Source organism: Mustela putorius, unplaced genomic scaffold, assembly GCF_011764305.1.
Source record: "Mustela putorius furo isolate JIRA1106 unplaced genomic scaffold, ASM1176430v1.1 tig00000179_pilon_pilon_pilon, whole genome shotgun sequence".
In the NCBI taxonomy this organism is placed as follows: domain Eukaryota; kingdom Metazoa; phylum Chordata; class Mammalia; order Carnivora; family Mustelidae; genus Mustela; species Mustela putorius.
In genome coordinates this window covers 1,421,298-1,444,343 of record NW_025421305.1, presented here as the reverse complement: position 1 = coordinate 1,444,343, position 23,046 = coordinate 1,421,298, and the positions used below count along the sequence as shown (strand labels likewise).

At 36.2% G+C, this 23,046-nt stretch overlaps 1 protein-coding gene across 6 annotated transcripts in view; it reads right to left on the bottom strand.

Moving 5' to 3' along the window:
* The window catches only part of DIAPH3 (diaphanous related formin 3), a 499,636-nt gene that overhangs the window by 275,542 nt on the left and 201,048 nt on the right, over positions 1-23,046 (bottom strand). For 4 of the 6 annotated variants that reach the window (XM_013047223.2, XM_013047224.2, XM_013047226.2 and 1 more), the window contains 2 exons: positions 11,180-11,224; positions 477-572 (listed from right to left, as the gene is read on the bottom strand). In XM_013047223.2, the coding sequence (XP_012902677.2) occupies positions 477-572; positions 11,180-11,224 (141 nt within the window). The remainder of the gene's footprint in view (positions 1-476; positions 573-11,179; positions 11,225-23,046) is intronic. The other 2 variants (XM_004775321.3, XM_004775322.3) reach the window with 1 other exon arrangement.

Here is a 23,046-nt window from a genome sequence, read left to right as displayed (position 1 = left end):
GTCATTACTTTTGAGGAAAGGCTTTGAACTGCTCAGATGGGATAATGGAATTCATTTTATTCATCATCCTAATTTCCATTAATATTCCAACCTCTTTTGTGTGTGATCAAGTATCAAAAATAATAGAGATTCGAAGGTTTAAAAGAAAAAATCTGCTACCACTTTTTAAAATGTTATGTCATCACCTAAATTTCTTAACTTGTTATTTATATACTTAGACAAAGTATGTAGAAGATAGATTTTAGAATATATCCAAAATATAAAGATTTTAGTTATAGAAGATATATTTTTATTCTAAATGTTTTTCTTAGCTTTATTTTCTAATACATATTAATTTTTTGAGGAATTTAACCCATATATAGCCTAAAGGAAAGGAATTATCTTTGAAGTTATTATGCAAATCATAAAATATTAAAATAATGAAATGAAAAAGAAGTCATAAAGAAAATGAAATAATTAACAGGAATCATACATACAAAGGTTCTGGGCAATTTTAGAATCTAAAAATTTAAGCTCCTTAATTTTTTTCTTGATAGCTTTCTTCTCTTCAAAATTTTCCTCTTCTCTTCTCTCTGTAAAACCAAGGATAGATCCATGTCAGTAAGGCATTCAGTAGCAAAAGGACAGGTTGTGAACTATTATTTAAAAACAAAACAAAAACAAAACAAAAAAGATAGAATTCTGTTAAATAACAGTGTTAGAAAAATAACACCCCAAGACCTATACTGTTTTGGATAGGCAGTGACCATTCTTATGCTACAAAACCTTAGAGTAGATACTGGAACGTCTAACAGCAAAAACAGAACTGATGTGCTTTATTAGAAACCAATGCCACTGGGTACAAGAATGAGTATACTTAGCTTATTTGAACAATATGCCGGACACGATTATAAAAATAAGTATACTTACACTTAGGGTAGGTTAAGAAGTTAGCTCTAAGAGTGCTAAACAATCACACAGCTAGTTTATGTCTGAGAGATGACACTTACTTAAAAACATAGCTTCTACTAAACTGGAAGAGTAAGTGGTTTATAATTTGTTTTCCAAATCTTTGAAAACAGTCAAAATTTGACCTTTGGCTTATTTTATTTGAGGACTTCAGAAGCAAAAAATGCATCTGACCTCCCTATCCTTAGTAAAAAGCCAGAGAATAAATGTATCATGCTAAATATCAATCCAAGACGTGTCCTTACAGCAAGCTACAGGACAGTCAAGGTTAAGAGCTGGAACCAATAGTGATCCTATCATCTTCCCTCTCCTTTGTATCCACGGATACCACTTCTGGGTCAAAGCCAGTCATCTTGCAAAATTAGGATCTTGATAACAAAAAATAATAGACTGAAGTGTTTTAGGTATGTCCAAATAAATCACGAATACCAGGGAAAAGAGCTTCCAAAAGCATCTTCTTTTATATAAGATGGCACATTATCACTACATTATATTAAAAAAGACTATTATAATTATATGCTTCGGTACACAGTGTGAGACAGGGATCAACATTTATATTTTTCAAAATATTTATTAAGTATTTTATTAGTCATCTTTCTCAACTGATTTCATATTACACTTTTATCCTATACTTATTTTTCTGGGCTTCTAATTCTGTTTCACTGTTTGAAGTACTATACCTTAATTGAATGTTCAAATTATTTTTCTTCCGTTTTTAAATTTTCTTCCCTTTTCTCATTAATTTTTCCACATGACCATTAGAACAACTCAAGAGTTCCAGAAATAAAATTCATTTGAATTGTATTTGACTCATGAGGCATTTGTAAATAGATTCAAGGAGATTTGATATGTTGACAATTTTTAAAATTCCCAGTCATCAACATGACATGTGTTTATAATTATTCAACTCAGCACAGTGTTCTTTGTCGGCAACCTGTACATTCACTGTTTGTGTTAGAGGTCCTGAATATATCTAAATTATATACTCTTAAATATTCAGATGGGAGACAGAGAGATTGGTTAATTCTACCTTTCTCACTGTACTTCACAACTGCTGGAATACAGAAACTTTCGTTGAATTTTACATTAATGTTTTATAATCAGCAACTTTACTTATTCTTTCACTCAAATGAATATTAAGCACCAGTTAAAAGGGACCGTGCTACACAATATAGATATAATGTTAAACAAAATAGAGACATCTTGGCCTCACAGAATCTAGAGACCAATAGTGGTGAATGAGAAGCAAATGTCAACCACAATACCTAGATAAGTCCGCAATGTTTTGATAAGAACCACACTAGAATGAAGAACCTCATAACCCACACTTATCAGTGACCGTCTTCATATAATAAATGATACCTAATCAAAAGCTTGAGAGAGAAAAGGACTTAGGCATGAGAGAAGGTTTTGGGGTGGTGGGAAGAAGGATCAGGCAACGAAAGGATAGTGTCTGAAGGGGTCAAGCTGCAAGAACTTGAAAGGCACAGAAAGAAATGAGAATAGGGCAAAGAATATTGTCTGGAAGTAAAGGACGCGAGAAACCACCATAGGTACCACATCATGCAAAACCACAGGTACCATATCAAGCAGGTACCGTATCATGCAAAACCTTTTAAGCGAGGTTAAGAAATCTGGATTTTATCCTCCACGCAAAGAAAAGAGCCACCAAGGTTCAAATATGTGACAGACATCAAAAGAATTGCATTTTAGAAAAAACTCAGACTCTTCAAAGTGAAGTGAAAGAATGGCGAAAGTAATACAGAAATCCAAAGGAGAGTCACTGGTGCCCTCATCTATAGCAGCGGCCACTGAGATGAAAAGAAGGGATGATTTCCAAGAGTAGAATCCAGCCCACATCAGTTTCCTGAATTCCAGATTGAATATCCAAGGGCCTACTCTCAACATCATCTCTACTTGGCTGTCTGCCGGGCACCTTCACTGCAACTGAACTGAGCAGAATATGGGCAAAGGGATAAGGAGCAGCAAAATTTTCTGAGACAAAACAGGATTAAAAACAAACAAAAAATAAAAAACAAACAAACAAAAACATACACACACACAGTAGAAATCAGATAATCACTCTCTTAGCCAAATAGACTGATTTGGGTAAAACCCAATAATAAATAATAATAAATATATTAAAAAATAAATAACAAAATATATAAATTTATCAACATAAATAAATAAATAGATAGATAGATAGATAGATAAATAATAAAGCCTAATAATAAATTTGGATAAAACCATAATAAAATGTGAGATTGGAAAAAAAAAAAAAATGAAGCCAGATAATAGACTGCCTCAACTCAGTGTAACACCAGTGAAAATGTTTATGCAGAAGTCCTGATAAAGCAGGATCCAAATGTTATTAGCAATAAAGATGCATTCAAGAGGAATATGAAGAAATGAGGATGTTTAATGGAAATGAAGTTCATATACAAAATCTTATTTCATGTAGCCATGGTGACATCATTTCTGTGAGCTACTAGCCAGGACAGAGTGTGGAGTCTTGCAGGCAACTCGGGCCGGCGTCTCCAACCAGGTCCTGTGTCTCCAGCCCCACCATATACCCACCACTGAACCTCACCATGGCTTACATCTCTCCTCTAGGACCTGGGGATACTGGACCTCAAAGAGGAGGTGTGAGAAGGAAACAGAATAATAATGACCTTCCCGTAACCTTCCCTCAGCCTTCACAGTGACAGGGAAATAAGAGACAAGAATCAGAGGGCCTAACTAGAGTTCATGAGCTGACAAAGGATATTTTGGACTCATCCCATCCACTGGTAGACCTCTTCTTCTAAGGCTATTATAAAATACACTTTCACTAAAAAGACTCGATTTTCTCAAGATGAAGCTCTGCATCATAAAGTCAGACTATTAGTGCTGTCTATACTTGTGATCTAGCTTTTCTGCCATTAGAGGTCTGTGTTTAATCTTATTTCCTAGAGATGTTGTGTAAGAAGGCGTTTTTCCAACAGAAGATTAATACGGTTCAAAAATGGTTCTGATCACTAACACAGCATATGCCGTACTTTATGAGAGTTTTATGTCAGAATGAAGTCAAAGATGACAAAACTTTCTATGTTGCCAAGAGCCATGAACTGAAAAAGTCTTTTTTAATTACACTTCTCTTTATTCTTTTTCTATTTTCAAAGTTTCAAAAATAGCAGTAAAATTATATAAAGAATCTCCTTTCAAAATCTTTGCTTTCATACTAAATTTTCCATTAAAAATCATAATTCCATGGTACATGGTTATACAGTTTATTCCAGTTCATTTTCCATTATGTTCTAATCAGTCATTAAAAATGTGACTTTTTTCAGGAGTAAGATTCCACATATTCTATCATATGTTATCTCACCACTGCAAAAACTTCTAGAGCACACAGTTCTAAATGTGTAAGTAGCTAGTGGAGGCACAAAAGGTAATAGCACAGTTTTCTCTTTCCATAATGGAATATTCTAAATCAATGAATGCTACTAATAATTGTTTACTCTATTTTTATTGGTGCTTCCTGGTTAAACATAACTCATGTCAGTATGTTTTTAAAATACTACACATTTCAATTTTTTTTCTGGTATTCATTTGGTACAAATGCTATTAAATTTTATGTGTTAGATGTTCACAATAAATTACCTTTGTTCATTAGATTACACTAGCCTTGAGAGGATAAGAGGAAGTGTACCCGATTAAATAAGCATTCTCTGTGACACTGAGAGAAGCCAATAAAATCAACTCAGCTATAGAAATAAAGCATACATATATCATGTATTTAGGAAATGACAACTGAGGCCTAGTACAATCTTCATATAAGGCAAAAGGCAGAGGCAGGAAGACATCCATAAACTACAGATTCTTAGCAATAATGGCACTTGTTTTTCTTCTAGCTTTCTAACTGTTGAGGTTCTAAGATGCTAAAAGAGAGAGTCAAAACTTTATAGTGTCCAGATTCTAGAAGAACCATCTGTGCAGTTTAGCCACTTCATTTCACTGATGAGGAAGCCAAAGCCCAGAGTGTATGATCTACTTGCCCACAGTGACACAAAGGGCGAGGCGGCGACCGGCCCCCTTGGGGGACAAGGAAACTGATTGCCACACTACAGGCCAAGAGCAGCCGGGGGCAGGCAGTCCACATGAGGGAAATGATCTGCAACCCAGCACATAAGCTTCGTGTTGACGCTTGATAGAATTTTCCCTCGTATTACATGCTCACTGGGAGAGAAAGCAGGAAGGTGAATGGATCTGGGGGAAGAGAGAGAGATGCTTCGTTTCTTGAGCACAATGAGCAGGATTTAATGCTATGGAAAAAATGTACAGTTCCAAAGGGAATTCTTAATTTCACCCATCACTACCTCTCTTCAAATGGTGGTTAACGGAATGTGGTTCAGTTATCCAGCAATACATTTTGAAAGGAATATATACCTGGAAATCTCAAGGGTCAGAATTTGAGAATAATCTAATAGCTGGGGAAGGAAAATAGATTTTTGAGAGTTACTACTACTGGTGGTTGTGATAGGAGAATATTTTTCAAAGAAGATTTAGGCAGCTTGAAGGCAGAAGATATGGAATACATAGAAGAAAGTGCAAACTTGGAATGAATTATTTTTTAAGTTGGCAATACCCCGTTGGCAAAATGTCAAAGTAAATGCTTTGGTATTGAAAACCATAATTGTATAAATAGCTTTAGTCATATCTGATCTGTCAAACCCAGTTTTAGTGTTTCTAGGCATATAAATAAATGACTATGAACCTAACTACATAGAAAATAAACAGAGGAGAAACAGGCTATCTTCCTACTCAAATATTAATATATGACTGCCATAACTAATCAGAGTATTTTACTAGAAAAGAGATGTCTGCCTGGCAATTCCAGGCTAAGAATGATAGAATAAGAAGAGTGGCTAACATGTTAACTAAAATTTTGTGCAATAGATTATTTCAACTAGAGCAATCATCAAAAGTGTAGCAAACAAATGCATATTTCTCTTTATATGACATTCTCTTTCAGTAGCCAATGTCACAAAACAAATAGTCTTCAAGGACTTTTCTCTACAACTCAAGTCCTCCATGGATAGGGAAAAGAATTTCATTATTTCACAAATCTTTCATTAGAGCTGTAACCTTTTTTTTTTTTTAAACAGTTAAGAAGAAGAAGAAGAAGAAGGAGAAGAAGAAGAAGAAGAAGACTAAGGTATAGGGAATGCAGTCTATTTAAAAAAAAAAAAGTGAAAAATACACTTCAAAACTATAATGATCTCTACCTAGTTGACCTAAAATTTGTTTCCTCCCTCTTTATTGCCAAATACAATAATAAGCCAATTGAAGAATGTTATAAAAACTGCTCCATTTCTAAGGACATTTGTAATCATAGAAATTAGCAATTCTGCTCATTTCAAAGGTATTTACACCACAAACTAAAAGAACCACATTCTTGAGGTCCCCTTGTATATAAACACCTCTTCTTAATCAAGATTGAGATAACAGAAATATAGGAGCTCAAACCAAAGAAAATACAAATATCCTTCAAATTCACATATTCAACAAAATGTTTAATTTAACAAGCCATGCTCTGGGGAGAAAAATAACCAATTCAGTTAGGTTTATTTGTCATGTACACAGTGGTGTTAAATGTTATAATTAAATTAAGTTACAAATTGAGATTAAATAGAGCAAAGGTATCAGTGAAGAAAATAAAGAATTAAGAAAGAGTTAAAATTTCAGTTTAAAAAAACACTGAAGCCTATTGTCACATGATTTTTCTTGGCTCATCGCAATTCATAAAAACATCTCTCAGCTTTTTTTGTTACGTATCCTCAAAATCTCCCAACTGTAAGGAACTGCTCCCTAGGAATTATTCTTGGATGTTACTGTTTCCCAGTCATGGAATACTACATGTACTCATATTACATAATTTTTCTACTAGCTATTAGTTTTTGCCAGTCCAACCTACTCCCATTTACCCTCAGCAGATATTAGAAAGTAAAAATACATCCTCGCTAAAAGAAATTACAGAGCAAAGACTCAAAAGGTTAATGCATGGCATAGTAATGCATACACAAGAAAATGTACTAAAGGGTGGAAAAACCTATTATAAAAAGAATGAGAACTCAGTAAAGAAGGATTAAATCCAAATGAGGACAAAGGAAATTCAAGATATCTAGCATGTTGTAGAATGGAAAGACTTAATAAGCCAACTTATTAGTATTTGTACACACAAATGCTAAGCAACTTGGGAATAGAAAAAGTAACAATAAATGGTCTTAACTAACAGATAAGAAGCAATGCTGTATTAAACTGTGAGCAGACCATCCCTCGAGTATCAGACAGAAAAAACAAAGACAGAATTTTATCAAAATGGCGAGAGTGATTATCTAAATCTTGATAGAAGAAATGTGATCAGGCATAAAAATGATCATTATTCCAAAATAATGAGAAAGAACTTCAGGTGTAAGCAGCAGAATTCTACGATGATCTTAATTAGACTCAATGACAGCATGCTTGTATTCTTCAGGATTTGTGTTTTTGCAAAAAATGAATCAGAATGTAGAGCATCAATGCATATTTCACATTAACATTTGTTTTAGTATTAGAAAAATGAAGTTTTTACCCTACCCCTATCATAAGAACCATGGACTTGTCTTCAACTATGGGCTTTATATTGCCCTAGGAAAGAAATGTATACATCACATCTGATCAAAGAATACTTTAGGGGCGCCTGGGTGGCTCAGTGGGTTAAAGCCTCTGCCTTCGGCTCGGGTCGTGATTCCAGGGTCCTGGGATCGACCCCCAAGTCAGGCTCTCTGCTCAGTGGGGAGCTTGCTTCCCTTCCTCTCTCTCTCTGCCTGCCTCTCTGCCTACTTGTGATCTCTGTCAAATAAATAAATAAACTTTTTAAAAAATTACTTTAGAGTGTTTGTGTGTGAGCATGTGTAAAAGAGGAGGAAGTAGAAACAATACCTGGGTATATATTCGATTCAATTATTTATTACACAGCCTTTATTATACAGCCTTTCTGGTAAGTAGTTACGCTGTGCCTCTGATAATCATGTTCATATCTCTGATAGCTCAGTTGAAAACTCAAGTCATTTCCCCAATGTCTCAGTTATTAAATTCTTATTTCTCTGTGATCAAGGGTGCTCCACGATAGTATTCCAGAGCATTCTGGTCTCCAACTGGTCTACCTTGCTAGAGTTCCATTATTTGCCTGGTCTGTTTTCTAGAATCAACTAGTGCTCTTTTCTATCTCACAACCACTTGAACTTAAGATTTTTTTTTAATGTGGCCTTTTGATACGTATCTACATTATCATCCCTTCAAGCTAGATCTCATACTGTGTCGATCTTATATAATCAAACAAAACTCTCGGCTCATGTTCAGACCTCTTTTCCAGTGTATCACTTCTCCTATATGCAAACCAAATGCCCCTCGTGTACCTTCTCACTATAAGGAAGTGGTTAAGAAGGACTAACAGGGTTTGTATAGACTAGGAAGATGGAAATGTTTTAAAAAATGACCTTTGCATGAGCGAGAAGGGAATGGGGAGCTGGTGTTTAGTGAGTACAGAGTGTTGGCAGGGGAAGATGAAAAAGCTCTGGAGATGGAAGGTGGTGATGGTTATGTAACAATATGAATGTATGTAATGCCTTAGAACTGTAGACTTAATATCAACTTTTCTATCAATATGGATAAGACTGGAGGAGATTATGCTGAGTGAAATAAGTCAAGCAGAGAGAGTCAGGTATCATATGGTTTCACTTACTTGTGGAGCACAAGGAATAACCTGGAAGACATTAGGAGAAGGAAAGAGAAGGTGAATTGGGGAAAATCAGAGGAGAAGACAAACCATGAGAGACTGTAGACTCTGAGAAACAAACTGAGGGTTTGGGAAGGGAGGGGGTAAGGGGTTAAGTGAGCCTGGTGGTGGTTATTACAGAGGGCACATATTTCATGGACCACTGGGTGTGGTATATAAGCAATGAATCTTGGAACACAAAAAATAAAATTAAATTTAAAAAAAGAACTGTAGATGTAAGCATGCTTTAAGTGATAAGATTTTATGTTAATGAAGCATGAAAAAATATAGAAAAAATTAAGGCTGGACTGGCTGGATTTCAAACCACTTTTTTAAAAATAATATGAGTTTGACCTCTTTTTGCTTTAAAAATGTATGTAGGGATTAGGTGATTTTTTTTTTTTTTTTTAAAAACGAGAAGACAATAAATCTTAAGTGATCCTCAATCTCAAATCAGATCAAACTGGGATCATTTAAAATGTGTGTGGTCTTTCTCAAGATCTGCTCAAGGACAGAGATGGTGCTTCTTCAAGGCACAGTGCACCTCAAACATGGACTCCAGTCTGACTGCTCATGAGATGGTACAGAAAATGCAGCTCCGGAAGAATCGTTTTTCCTACCTCAGTCTGGATTACCACTCCAAATTGTGTAAGAACCTTGCTTCCTGGCTATCCATGGTCTCAAGAACCTAATCCCATTTCCAGTTTCTCCAATGTCACAGCCCGGCTCTCAGATTTCTAAGACTGTGGCCACGCTGGTCAACTATTGTCATCAGGAAGGATGAGCGAGAAAGCAAGGGTAGTCTTTGACATGGAAAGCAGATCATAGCTCCTCTCTCCCCCATCTTCTTACTCCTCCACTTTAAAATGTTCAGCCCCTTTTGGAGTGTGGCCCCCTCATCTTTTATCTCTTTCCCTTTTTAAAAGCCGCCACAGGCAAGAGAGCCTGACATTTTCCATCACTGAAACCAACCCCTTCACCTGCTGGGTCTTTGCCCCACATAAGTTGCAAGCACATGGAGAAACTATCATATTGCATTCTAGAGAAAGAGGCAGTCTTTAGTATCTGCATACAACCATGTTAACATTAAATGGTGCTTTATCTTCCTTTGTTGTGGATCCCTAGACAGGTATCTTACCACGGAAAAAAGGGGAGCTGAATCAAGACAGGATTTGGAAACATCCTGATGTTTTATAATCCCCCAAACTCCCATGAAAACTCTGAAGAAGTTAAGATAAGCAACATTTCCACCTCCTTCCTAATGCCCATATTTAAAGTTACAGGCTTTATGTAAAACCATCATTTTCCAGTATCTTCCAGCCTGCCTCACAAAAACATCATATCCTGAGCATACTAACCAAACAGACTATGAAAAAGAAGAAAGTACTTAACAGAACCATTCTGTGAAAGGAAAAGGGAAGAAACTTTTCATTAATGGGAGTGCAATAGCTTAAATCCTATTAGAAAATTTCACTTTAAACTCAATTACTTCACATTATGTTGGGCCACCTGACACTTGAGCAGAGAAGCATTAACATCTTAGTAGAGAACAATCTTTACAGGAAATGAAATATCCCTTACTGTAAACTACCCAATCTTACTAATTAAAAACTATCTCTGGTTTAAATGCTTCACGAAAATGTCAAACAGTAAAAATTAAGATTCAAAACACATATACCAACAAGCCAATACAGAACATAGAACAAAATACTGAGAATATTTTTGACATCTAGGAATACCCATTGACTGGAGACTCTGGTGAATGTCAAAATATCAAATCTTTAAAATATTTTAATAAATCATATCATTATTCTTATTATTTTACTTTTTTGTTTACCCAAGAAACAAGGAATCCATATTTCAAATGATTACTTGAATTTCTCAAAGTTTCAAATCCTTTCTCTCCCATTAAAATGAATAGTAAAATATCACCTAATAAAGATTTTATTTTACAGTAAAAAAACTGAAGCAGAGTAGCAAAGAGTCGGCAAATGGACATCAGGACTCTAAACTCCCACTTTTGTGCTTTTTCTGCTCTGGAAATTGATCATCTTGGCCATTCAGAGCCAATGTGGCCATCAGCAGAAACTACAAATGTGAGGACTTGTGGGTTGAATGGAATTAAAGGAAGAATGACTAAGATTCATTCTACCCTGCAGAGAAAGTAGAGCCAGATAATAATTGGAGATGATAACTGAAGATTAATTTTTTTTTTCTATCCGGAGATTTTTCCTATCGCCTTGCCATTTCAGGATCAAGGGCATTTATTTCCTCCTGGGGAATGATAACGTTTAGAGTAAGAGGTCATTCCTCAACATGGAGTGTAAAATTGGGTTTCTGTTAATATCTATGCTGAGCCGATGGTCTTGAAAGCTATGTGGTTCAATTCAGGAGCTGGGTACTTACAGGGAGAATATGCTTAAATGAGCTCACCATGTTTTCTTTTACTTAAAACAGGACAGGATCCCACTGCCTGCACTGCAAAGGAAAGATGCAGAAGAGAAGGTAAGGACAGAGTCTCAGGCATAAGGAAGACCAAGAAAAAAACTTGCAGAAAACCAGAAGCAACAGGATCAGAATTTAGACCCAACCATAAAGGCTGTGTTCCCTTCCTCCTCCCACACATAGGAATGGGCTATGGGAGAAAGGTCTGAGGTAAAAGACGATAGAATAGAGTTTGGAAACCTAAGAGCAGAGGGTATTCGTGCCCCGCCTCCTATCTGGCTCTCCATAGGAAGAATGGTCTTCAACCCATATGCCACAAGTTCTGGAAAGCAAGTGCAGTGCACGGCATGTTGAGACAGCAAGTGCACCTGCCTACAAGGCTGTCCTGTTCCATAAGTGGTGAATGGGAGATGTGCAGGTGCTCACGGGTCAGGAGACACGTTGTTTTCAGAAATACTGATTATAGTACAGTAGACTTTCCAAATAATAGAAACTCACATTGGATAAATTCCCCTACAATTCCAATAGGAACACGTATACCAGCAGCAAATATGCTATCTAAATTTTACAAAGTGAGTGAGGACTTCAAAAACTCTTCTCAACACGCATACATAAAAATGTCCCAAAGGAATACGACCTATAACACATGCATTTCTATTGACTTACAGAATACTTGACATCAAATGATTTGAAATTTAAAATCTTATTCCTGTACTTAGTCCTCTTTACTTGGTTACTTGATACTCAAAATGCTTTCTCAGCTTTTCACAAGCTCTCCTTCTAAAGCCTGAGGAAGATATATGCAACTTGCACTTCATCAATTACTTCTGTCCTCACACTTGAGCAAACATTCTTCAGGATAACCATTACGCAGACTCCCTTCATTACAAATGGGTGTCCCTTCTGATCACTGGCACCATTTGGAATAATTAACTATCGAATATACTGCTTTCTGAATGCAGTTTTCTGAATTAATGGAACCCTGTGTATGTAATATACTTGACAAAAATTTCTTTCACTTTGGAAAGCTAAGGTCATTTCTAAGCGGTGACTGTTTAAAAAATCAAACAAATGACTCACATATCTTGTTACAATTTTTGAGATTCATTTACACTGACTAAGGCAAAGTCACCTTTTACTTCCCAGTTAAACATATAAAACACAGAGTTTAAAAAAACAGACAACTATGCATAAAAATCTAGCTAATTGTCCTATTATGCTGAAAATGTTTTCTAGGAAAAAGAATTTTTAAACATCACTGTAAAGTGATTCAAACAATAAAGCAAATGTTCCTTTACCCTACTAAATTTTATTATAAATATTCCTCCAAAAAAAGAAAAAAACCTACTGGTAAAAATAGTTACTAGCAACAAAAGCTACTGTTGGTATCGTCTAAAAAGCTACAAATAAAATATAAATATACATATCTAAGTGTGTATGTAAACACAAACAGATGCATATACACATAGCCAAATATACGACTTAAGGGTTTTTTTTTCCTTTTTAATCAAATAAGCTTATACCATATATTTTGTTTTACATTTTATTATTTGATATAGCAATGAACACTGAATATTTTTCCATGTTCATATGTATGGATCTACCACATTCTTTAAAAAAGCTTCATAGGGGGCACCTGGGTGGCTCAGTGGGTTAAGCCTCTGCCTTCAGTTCAGGTCACAGTCTCAGTGTCCTGGGATTGAGCCCTGCATCTGGCTGTCTGCTCAGCAGGGAGCCCATCCCCCACCCCCACCCCCCCTGCCTGCTGCTCTGCCTACTTGTGATCTCTGTCAAATAAATAAATAAAATCTTTTAAAAAAAAAAAAAACTCCATAGTATGTCACCCATGTACCCTATTTTACCATAATTAACTGTTCTCCCTAATGATTATTGAAGGTGTCTCCAAATTTTTGCCATCAATATTATTACAGTAAACATTCTTGCAATGTATTTTTCCATATCTATATAAGCCTTTGTTGAATCTCCAGTGTAATATGTCTAAGTGATAATCTCATTCCCTTTTGAGAAAAGATACGTGATCAAGTTTACCATCATTACTACAGTTCTTCCTCTACTAAGCCTAGATACATGGATTTTAAAGTGATTTTCCCAAAGTTTATTTGGTAGCTTAGTTCTTCATTTTAATGAAGATAAGTAGTTGTAAAAAATCCCAAATATTTAGAACTCCCATTTCATAGATATGGAACGGAGGCCCAGAAAACTGCCCCTCTCCAAGGCCAAAGAGCTACCTAGTGGCAGATTCAAGATTAAAAACCAGATTCTCAATTCTAGGCTATTCTCACTGTACCAAACTCCGTTTTTGGAAAAAGGACACCCAGGGCAATGAAAGTCCTGTCAGAGCAATGAAAGCAACTAGAATTGCAATCCTTGTCAATACAGAGCTCCTCCAAGGACAGGATAAGCTCCTTTGTCACTGCAAAGATTATTTTAAGCAGTTTCAATCACTCACTCATTCATAAGGCACTGAGACATCCAAGGAAGGATAGAGAAGAAGAAAACATAATTCTGGTCCGTAAAGGATTTCAATTAAAACTGGAGCAGTAATAGGGACAAAGATAAAAATTATATAATAGTAGAATCATTTATATAAAGTGAAACATTTTAAAGGGGTCTTTTGAGAGATAATCCATCAGAAGCCCACTGAAAGAGTTTACTGAAAAATCAGTCAATTTTTGAGTGACTCAAAGAAATGAGACCAATGAAGGGAGACGACGCATGGAGGTTCAAAGAAGCAAAAAATAAATCTGGCTAGTCAGGAAAATCTTCATGGAATAAGTGGTTTGAGGTGTGGACCTTGACAGCTGAACAGGAGAAAGGATTAGAACGCAACCCTCTCCGCTCACTCTGAAGAGTCACTTTTTAGGTGTAAATATGTGAGTTTATATACATATATGCAAAGAAGTAAACTACAGTTCTAAGTTTTTTTTTTAATGTAGATAAAAATCTTAGTATAAACATAAATCCAAAAGAGAAGAGCTTCAGTCTTTTCCAGTATCATTCTGCACAAGGCAGTTGAAGAACAAAAGGGTTTATTTTAAGAATGACCATCACACATGAACTCATCAAGCATCTCTGAGATACAAGGCAAACCAGTCCTCAGAGGGAAGTGGAATTCTAACAACAGGATTTGGAGAGGGGAGCTGAGATATCTGATTTCTACCGTCATCCATGCCTTACATGCAATAGGATTTTGAAAGTTTATTGAAATACACCTTTGTTTGTTAAAGCATAGTTAAGTCAAAACCACGATGTTTAACACCAAGTTGTTTCAAATAACTTTCTTATGTGTTAGAAAAAATGGGGCTTCAGCCATCAAAAAAAAAAAAAAATCTTGCCATTTGCAGTGATGTGGATGGTACTAAAAGGTATTATGCTAAGCAAACTAAGTCAATCAGAGAAAGTTATCATATGATCTCACTTGTACATGGAATTTAAGGAACAAAAGAGAGGATCATAGAGGAAAAGAGGACAAAATAAAACAAGACAAAATCAGAGAGGGCAAGAAATGCTAAGAGGCTCTTAATCATAGAAAACAAACTGAGGGTTGCTGGAAGGGAGGGGGTCGGCGGAATGGGGTAGCGGGACAATGAGCATTGAGGAGGGCAGGTGATGTAATGAGCACTGCATGTTCTAGAAGACTCACTGACCTCTAAACCTGAAACTAATATTATATGCTAATTTATAGTATTTAAATAAAATTTTAAAAAAGAAAAAAGGGGGCTATAGTTCCTTTACAACATCTTTTAGAAAGGAGAGAGGCAAAACATCTGTTAAGAACATGTCCTTAGCATCACTCATTCTAGGTTCATAGCAGGCCACTTTGTAGCCTTGTAACATCACCTACCACCACATCCAGCAGGTCAGCAACACCTTCTAAGTTCTATGCCCTGGGCCAGCAGACACAGCAACGGTGTGCCAAATCCTCTGACGCAACGATGCCTTCTGTAGGATTAGACTTCTCTTTTCCTTCCTGCTTTCATAAACCACATTCACCCTCCCAAACAACTCAAATGTTGGCCTGAAGCTTTTCCATTACCATCCAGACCTCAAACCCCATCTCCTGCCTTTCTCCTCCTTACATAATAATGCTCCAGTCACACTGAGTGTCTGAAGGATTCTAGATTACAGGTTCTTTCCAAACTAAGGGACATTGAACATGCTGTTTCCCACATCTGTAGAGCTTGTCCCTCAATTCCTCTCTTGCCTGGCAAATTCTCAATCCCCTTCAGGTCTCCAATTAAACGTCAGGACCTCAGAGGCCTTCGGTGACCAGCCTCTTCCATGTAGCACCTATTACCATAACTTCCTCATTACTTGCACAGGACATTAAAAAAAAACAACAACTGTGTTGTTGTTGTTGTTGCTGCTGCTTTTTTCTACCGATTTATTTTCTACCCTCGCCATTTGAAAATCTACTACTAGAAGTCAAGAATTCTATTTGTCTTGTTCAGCACTCCCTTCCAGAAGCTAAGACAGTACCTTTCAGGGGAGGGGCATCTGAAATGTGTCATTTGGCTGGCTGGCTGGTTGGCCGGGCTGCGTGATTTGCCATGACTGATTCAATAACCAAACCAGAGCCTCTGCCTGCTGATTGATGGCAGATAACTGCAATCCGAGGCATAGTATTAAGAAGTAGCTAGCCTTGAGGGAGTATGATTTGTATATCCAATTTCACTTGCTGACAGAAAAAAAAAGCCACACGAGCACTAAGTCTTAAGCACTTAATACAATAGGGATTACGGAGCTCCAAGGAGAAAAAGTCCGTAAGCACAAAGCTGTTGGGCTAGGAGATAAGGAGGCCCTCTTCTGCAGAGGAGTATCGATCTACAGGATAGATGTGGGAACCAGTGCCAAGAGGTACAGGTGGGTATTCCTGTCCTGTTTGCTTCAGAATTCAGAGTTAAGGCAGCAGTATTTTCCATAATAATTATGATTCCTTTTATCAGGAAAAACCCTATAAATTTTACAAATCAAGCTTCACATATTAAAAATGTGTGAAAAATACAAAAAACACAGAATATTCTAGCATATTGTTAAAATCTCCTAAATAGGCACCAAATTAGAGGGTGCTGTCTCCACAGGACGCATATAGAAAATATTTGAGTGATACATCATTCAGACATGAACCAATGATGGTTTTACAGGCAAAGGTTTTAATCCTGTGTTGCGCTATCACACTTTTCATCTATTAAATGATAAAATGATTACTATAGATCATACTAACTTTACAGTTCTCTTTACCTAACCAACATTCCCACTTTCATTACAAGATGCAAACCACTGTGATCCCTCTGTGTTGTCCTTTCAGCTAAAATTGATTAAAAACAAACATTTGTGTAACATTTTACACTTTATAAAGGACAACCTCCAGTTGGAACACCAACTTCTCGATTATTAATAATGGATAAAATGATGAGAAAAAAAAAGCCTCATCAAGACTACTTAATATTGTTCCTTGCATAGTCATTTCTTTAAAAAAAAAAAAAAAAAAAACATTTGAAGTTCAAGTTCAATATATAGCACGGGAAATGCAATGTTCACAGAATCAACTCCAAAAATTTCTAAAGAATATATATGCAGCTGGGGCACTTGGGTGGCTCCGTGGGTTAAAGCCTCTGCCTTTGGCTCAGGTCATGATCCCAGGGTCCTGGGATCAAGCCCCGCGTTAGGCTCTCTGCTCAGTGGGGAGCCTGCTTCCTCCTCTCTCTCTCTGCCTGCCTCTCTGCCTACTTGTGATCTGTCTGTCAAATAAATAAATAAAAATCTTTAAAAATACATATATATATATTTATGCAGCTAATTTTAATTAGCATACAAATACAAATGCTGAAAAAGCACTTGGGTCGTCATTTAAAACTACATGCAAACAGACACAAAGAGAAAGAACCATATTGCTGATGAGTACTGGACCATGCTTATCAGCCTGAAAAGCTACTGTATGGATTTTAATTTGTTCATACTTAAAATTGAAAAGTTATTATTCTAAAAACCCAAGTACATAATGGACATGTTAATGTTTCTTTTTAAACTACACCACCCTCACCAGGCAAAACTTTAAAATAATGTGTATTACAAAATGAGAGAACTTGAAAATCTGGTACAACAGAAAAAAAAAAAAAAAAAAAGTGAAATAAAACCGATGATGAAGAGCTGCACCAGAGGTCAACAACACTGTGTCTATTTTTCAGCGGAAATAGAGAATTTGCCTTTAGATACCATTTTAATGTTAAATCAAGAACTGTCAATCAGCACCATTTGTTTGTAATCCCTCATCAGAATCCATTGCCTCCGTCTGAACATTCACGGGGAAGAATGCAGAGAGCATATCTGCAAGCACTTAACCTTCATCAACCAACATTCATGCATGCTCATTAACATTTTTTTTATCCCACTTTCGAGCATGACACAGCTCATACCGGAATAATAACTCGCTGATAATTGTTCAAGACAACAGCTGGACAGGCAGAGTGCAGAGGTGAACATTCTCATAGATTATGGGATACAGTAATGCATTACAATTAGTATAAAGAGTCATATGCTCATGTTCAATAGTTTTCAAAAAAAAAAAAAAAGTTAAGAAAATGTCATTAGCAAAAACAGCAATCCCCTCTAACTTTAACCCTGCATGGCTCACTGCCTGATTCTCTTAATGCTTCACTATTTTGATATAAACCAATGACCCCAGTAACTGTACCATTTTATGAATGAAAACAGCCATTTTGATGTCATAGAGTCAGATATGATCTAAACTTATGATCTAATTTAAAGACCACCACAAGGGAAGGGAATATTTTACACCTTCCCAACAGTTGTTTTATATTAAATCTCCTAAGATCATTACTATTCAAAAAAATAGCATTGAATACTAGGTCTTAAAGATGAATTCATATTAATTTATCACTGAAGAAACCTTAAATATCAATAAAAAATGAAACTTAGCTATGGGAGGGAACTTCGAGAAAATCCAGTCCAAATGCTTAATTCATAACAGCTACTCTTCTTTGCCATAAGGCAATACAAATGAAATTAGTATAATAGTTGGAAAAGGTAATCATGATCTCCAGTTGATCCGCAAGCTTCACCCAGACAACTGGAGATCCCTCACCTGTGTCCTTGAAATGCATGTGCCACTGTTCCACAGTGGGAGCTGTTCCAAAAACATAGCCTTGAAAGAGTGGGGTTTTATTGAAACTATCCAGGTATATACATAACTGAACCCAGTTAAAGCCTCTATATAAACTTTCAAGATTTGATGGGTAAGAACAGACATCTTCTCATCTTGCAGCCACACAAAGCATGTCTTATAAGTTAAGCTCCCTTGCTTTTCAAACCTGCCACCTACCAATCTGGAATGGTCTGCCTCCTTTTCTCCTTGCCCTCGGTGAAGAGGGAACCGGCTTGTGAACCAGTAATAAGAGTTTCCATTTATGAAGTAATGTGAATCAGGTATCATGGGAGGCATTCAGGAGACATTGTCTCTTAATAATCTTGTGAATAGCTATTAACCTCTTTTCAGATGAGAAAATTAATCTGAAAAAGAATGCAAATTCATCTAAATTTAAAAAAAATCAGAGAGAAGATTCCAACCAGGTATTCTAATTCCAAAAATGAGGTTTTCATTGTTAATTTTTGATATTAGAATCTTACTTCTATTTCCACTATTTTATTCCAGCATTTTGGCTCTACAACTATTTGACTCTCTAGAATTAGACCAATTCCTGAAAGGTCTTTATTCTAAGATACAGAACTTAAAATTCTGCATTTTCCCACTATTGTCATGTCCAAGAAGCCTGTTCCTAAAATTCATATACTCTCTAGTCTTTGTACTTTAGTTTCCCTTTGACACCCCTCTACCTTCATTTCTCTCACCATCCAAATTAGACTTTCCAACCAATCTTCTTCAGGTAGTTGCTACTATACCCTTTTCTCTATCTTACTTCCATGACATTTAGTCACAGATATCTATGAGGTAATTCGTCAAATCTAAGAAAATACAAGAGCCCATCTCTCCAGACCTACTTCCAGTTAGTGATCACTGGCCAAAGAAATAACACAATTCACATTGAGATACACTATAACTTAATACTATAATCTGAATAAAACCTCAATAATATAACCCAGTGCTCAATAAGCTACAGCCCTATGAGCCAAGTCTGAGCTGCCACCTGTTTTTATAAATAAAATATTACTAGAAACAGCTATGACCATTAGTTTACATAGAGTAAGTGGCTGCTTTTACACTGTAGTGGCACAACAGAGTAGCTATAACCAAGATCATATGGCCCACAGGGACTAAAATATTTACTGTGTGGACTAAACAGAAAAGCTTTGCCAACTTATAATGAGAATCCATAACAGTATCTCAAGTCAACTGGGTAAAATTAAAAGCTGCTTATCTTCAGCCTAAAATCTATAGACATCAGCTTAATTTATGCTATTAACCCTTAATCAGCCTATGGTCTGCAATTCTTTCCAAAGTCCACTAGCTAATGATCCCCTAAACCTGGTTGATTCTACTTCCACAACTCTCTCTCATATTTATTGTACTCCCATGGAAGGAACCTAGATTCTGGACTTTATCACCAGTTCCCCGGGTAATTAGAATGGTCTCTTAATGGTACCCTAGCCTGTGGATTTTACCTACTACAACACAGAGTTGTCCAATACTGACTTGTTATGGTAAAGTAGGGATTGAATCACACTTTATCTCTATTTGATACATTTCAATGTTCGTGACAGAATTTAATATATTTAATATTTTAAATTATTAATATATATGTGAGGGCATTAAATTTAAATGCCTGAATTTTCCATACAAAGACCTCCATAATATGGACACAACTGTGCCCTGGTTCATGGTCCATTTCCGCCAATCCCATGGAAACTGAAGGACACAACATTATACTCTTTAGCTCTCAAGCCTACATATTTCCCCAAATACATCCAGCACACATGTCTACGTCTTTATTCTTTAACTCCTTCTCCCTATGTGTTCATTCACTAACCCATCCAGCAAACTTATGAAGCAATAGTAAGCATCAGATACTGGCCTCAGTGAAGGGAATACAGTGGAAAGAAGGCTGACCTAGTTCTACCCATGGAAAGATTACAGTTTATTAGGAAGAGAACATCAGGTAAACATACAAATAAAAATTTTTAAGAGTCACAAACCAATACTATGAGTGAACAGGAGCTATGTGGGACTGAATTACAAAGGGATCTCTCCCAATCTGGAAAGTGCTAGAAGGCATTTCTGAAAGGAAATGACACTAGAGCAAAGTAAAGAGAGTTTGCATGGGGTCAGCAAGGTGAAGCTACCTCCTCTCGTGAGATCTTTTCTAATTAATCTAGTTTCAATCAATAGATTCTTAAATATGTATAACAGCTGTGATATAATGACGAGACGTAATACTATATGGTCAGTCAAAATACGATAAAAACAGTTTAATAGAATGCATATGTGCAAATAACATGAAAATATATCACATACACATATTTTGAAAAGATAAAAGGGAATACAAGCAAACCATACACTGATTTCAGGTAGTAGAGTTTAGGGTGCTACTTCTTTCTTTCATCCATTTCTCAACTTTCTGTAATGATTATTTTATATTGAATAAATTATAGCAGTTTAAACAGTTTTCTTTATAAAATCTTAAACAGCATAAGTAATATTTCATGTCTACTTCACTCACAGGTGATATTTTATAGTTATAATATAGAATAACCCATAATACATGTGTCTTTCATGTAACTTGCAAGCTACACTGTCAAAAAACCCTTGAATTCTACCACTGTTCAAACTGGCAACATTATTTGTATCCTAAGGTTTCTCTACTTGATTAAACCTTGTATTAGCCTCTATAAGAAGAGTTAATATACTTCAGTTTGTTATGCTCAAATCTTTACATAAGAATAGTTTAAGTAAATTTTGAATTTTTTAAAAGCTTAAAGTCAACACCTATCAAAAAAAAAAAAAAAAAAAAAAAAAAGGGAAAAAAAAAAACAAGTTTTTGCAAGGATGTGGAGAAATTAGAACCTTTATGCATTGCTAGAGGGAGTGTAAAGAGACTCAGCCACTCTGAAAAACAGTTTGGCAGTTTCTCAAAAAGCTAAATACACAATTACCAAGTGATACAGCAATTCCACTCCTAAGTCTGTTACCCAAAGAATGGAAAACAGGTATTTAAACAAATACATGTTCACACACATTCATACCAGCTCTAGGCACAACAGCAAATAAAGGCGGGGGGAGGGGCGGGGAACAGCTTCAACGTGCAAAGAACGAATAAAAACTTCATTAATACACAGGATGGTATATAAACACAATAGTATATACAGAAAAGGAATGTAATACTGATATCTGCTACAATGTGTATGATCCTAAAAACTATCATGCTAAGAAAAAGAAGCTAGATACAAAAAGGTCACATATTGCAGGTCTTCCATTTCTATGAAAAACCCAGTATAAAAAAATCACATAGACAGAAAACAGATGGGTGGTTGCCAGGGCTGGAGAGAAAGGACGGGGACGAAGGGTGAGAAACTGCTCAGTGGGTACAGGGTTTCACTTTGGACTGACAGAAATGTTTTAAATGTAGACAGAAGTGGTGGTTGCACTCCATTGTGAATATCCTAAACGCCACAGAATTATTTGCTTAAAAACGGTTTTTATGTGCTATGAAATTCATCTATCTCATACCAAAAAAAAAAAAAAAAAAAAAAATCAATACCTAACAAAGGTGCAATTTTAGGGGGAGTGGTGACTATAAAATATGTTACAATCTATTTGTTAACAGTTATTCTTGGTTTGCACAATGGAATCAAGGTCCATCCAACAATAAGACAAAATTTACCTCAACTCTTCACTCCTTCTTATATAGAAGCTAAACCAAGCAAGATATTTCAGCATCTAGATCCTGAACCTATCCCACTCTCAGCCACTTTCATTGTTACAAATTTTTGTTTGTTTGTTTTACCTAATTTACAGAAGAGCTTGTTATTCACTCAGAGCTAAAGTCATCAGGGGCAGAGTTAATTGGAGTCTTGATCACTTAAATATTTCTTTATCCAAAATTATTACTTGCTTAAAAAAAAAAAAAAAAAAAAAAAGATAGCTTGTTGGAAGAGGAAGAAATTGTCGTATTTCTCTTTTAAAGGAATGAGAAACCATCATTCATTCACCCAACATTAAATCACGGTCCACTAACATGTTGGGCATTCTGCTAGGTGATAGCAACACAGCAGTAAAGGAAAATAAAGATCTCCCCCAGAAAGATATTTAAATTCCAATGAAGGCAGAGAATAAACAAGATAAACATATGCTTAGTAAATGAGAATACACCAGAAATTGATAAACGATTTTTACAAAGAAAGCAATAACCCAGGTAGAAAGAACTGGCCCAGGGACCTAGAGGCAGAGCGCATGGAAAACCGTGGCAGTACTGAGTTGGAAAGCAAGTGCAGGAGTCAAGACTCAGAGTTGATAAGAGACTTAATTTTCCCTCTCCCATGTCCAAGGAAGGGAACCTCTGGGGATATCTTGGGGCTCTCCAGTGTGGCTGAAGAGAAACAAAGAAGGTAGAAGGAGATGGAGAGAGAGAGCAGAGCAGCAGGAGAGGGAAGGCTTTCCAGAGGCTTTGGCACTCTCCCAGGAAAGGAGAAAGGGTTCAACCATGTGAAAGCAAAAAACTGCACACAAGGCAGCAGCCAGGGGCAGAACCCAAGCAAATACTCCAAGCCTAACCCAGTGGAAGACATTCTGCCAATAAGACCTCAGCAGCAAGCAGTTTCTGTGGAGATTTTCCTAGGAGATGAAAAATGGGTAGAGACTG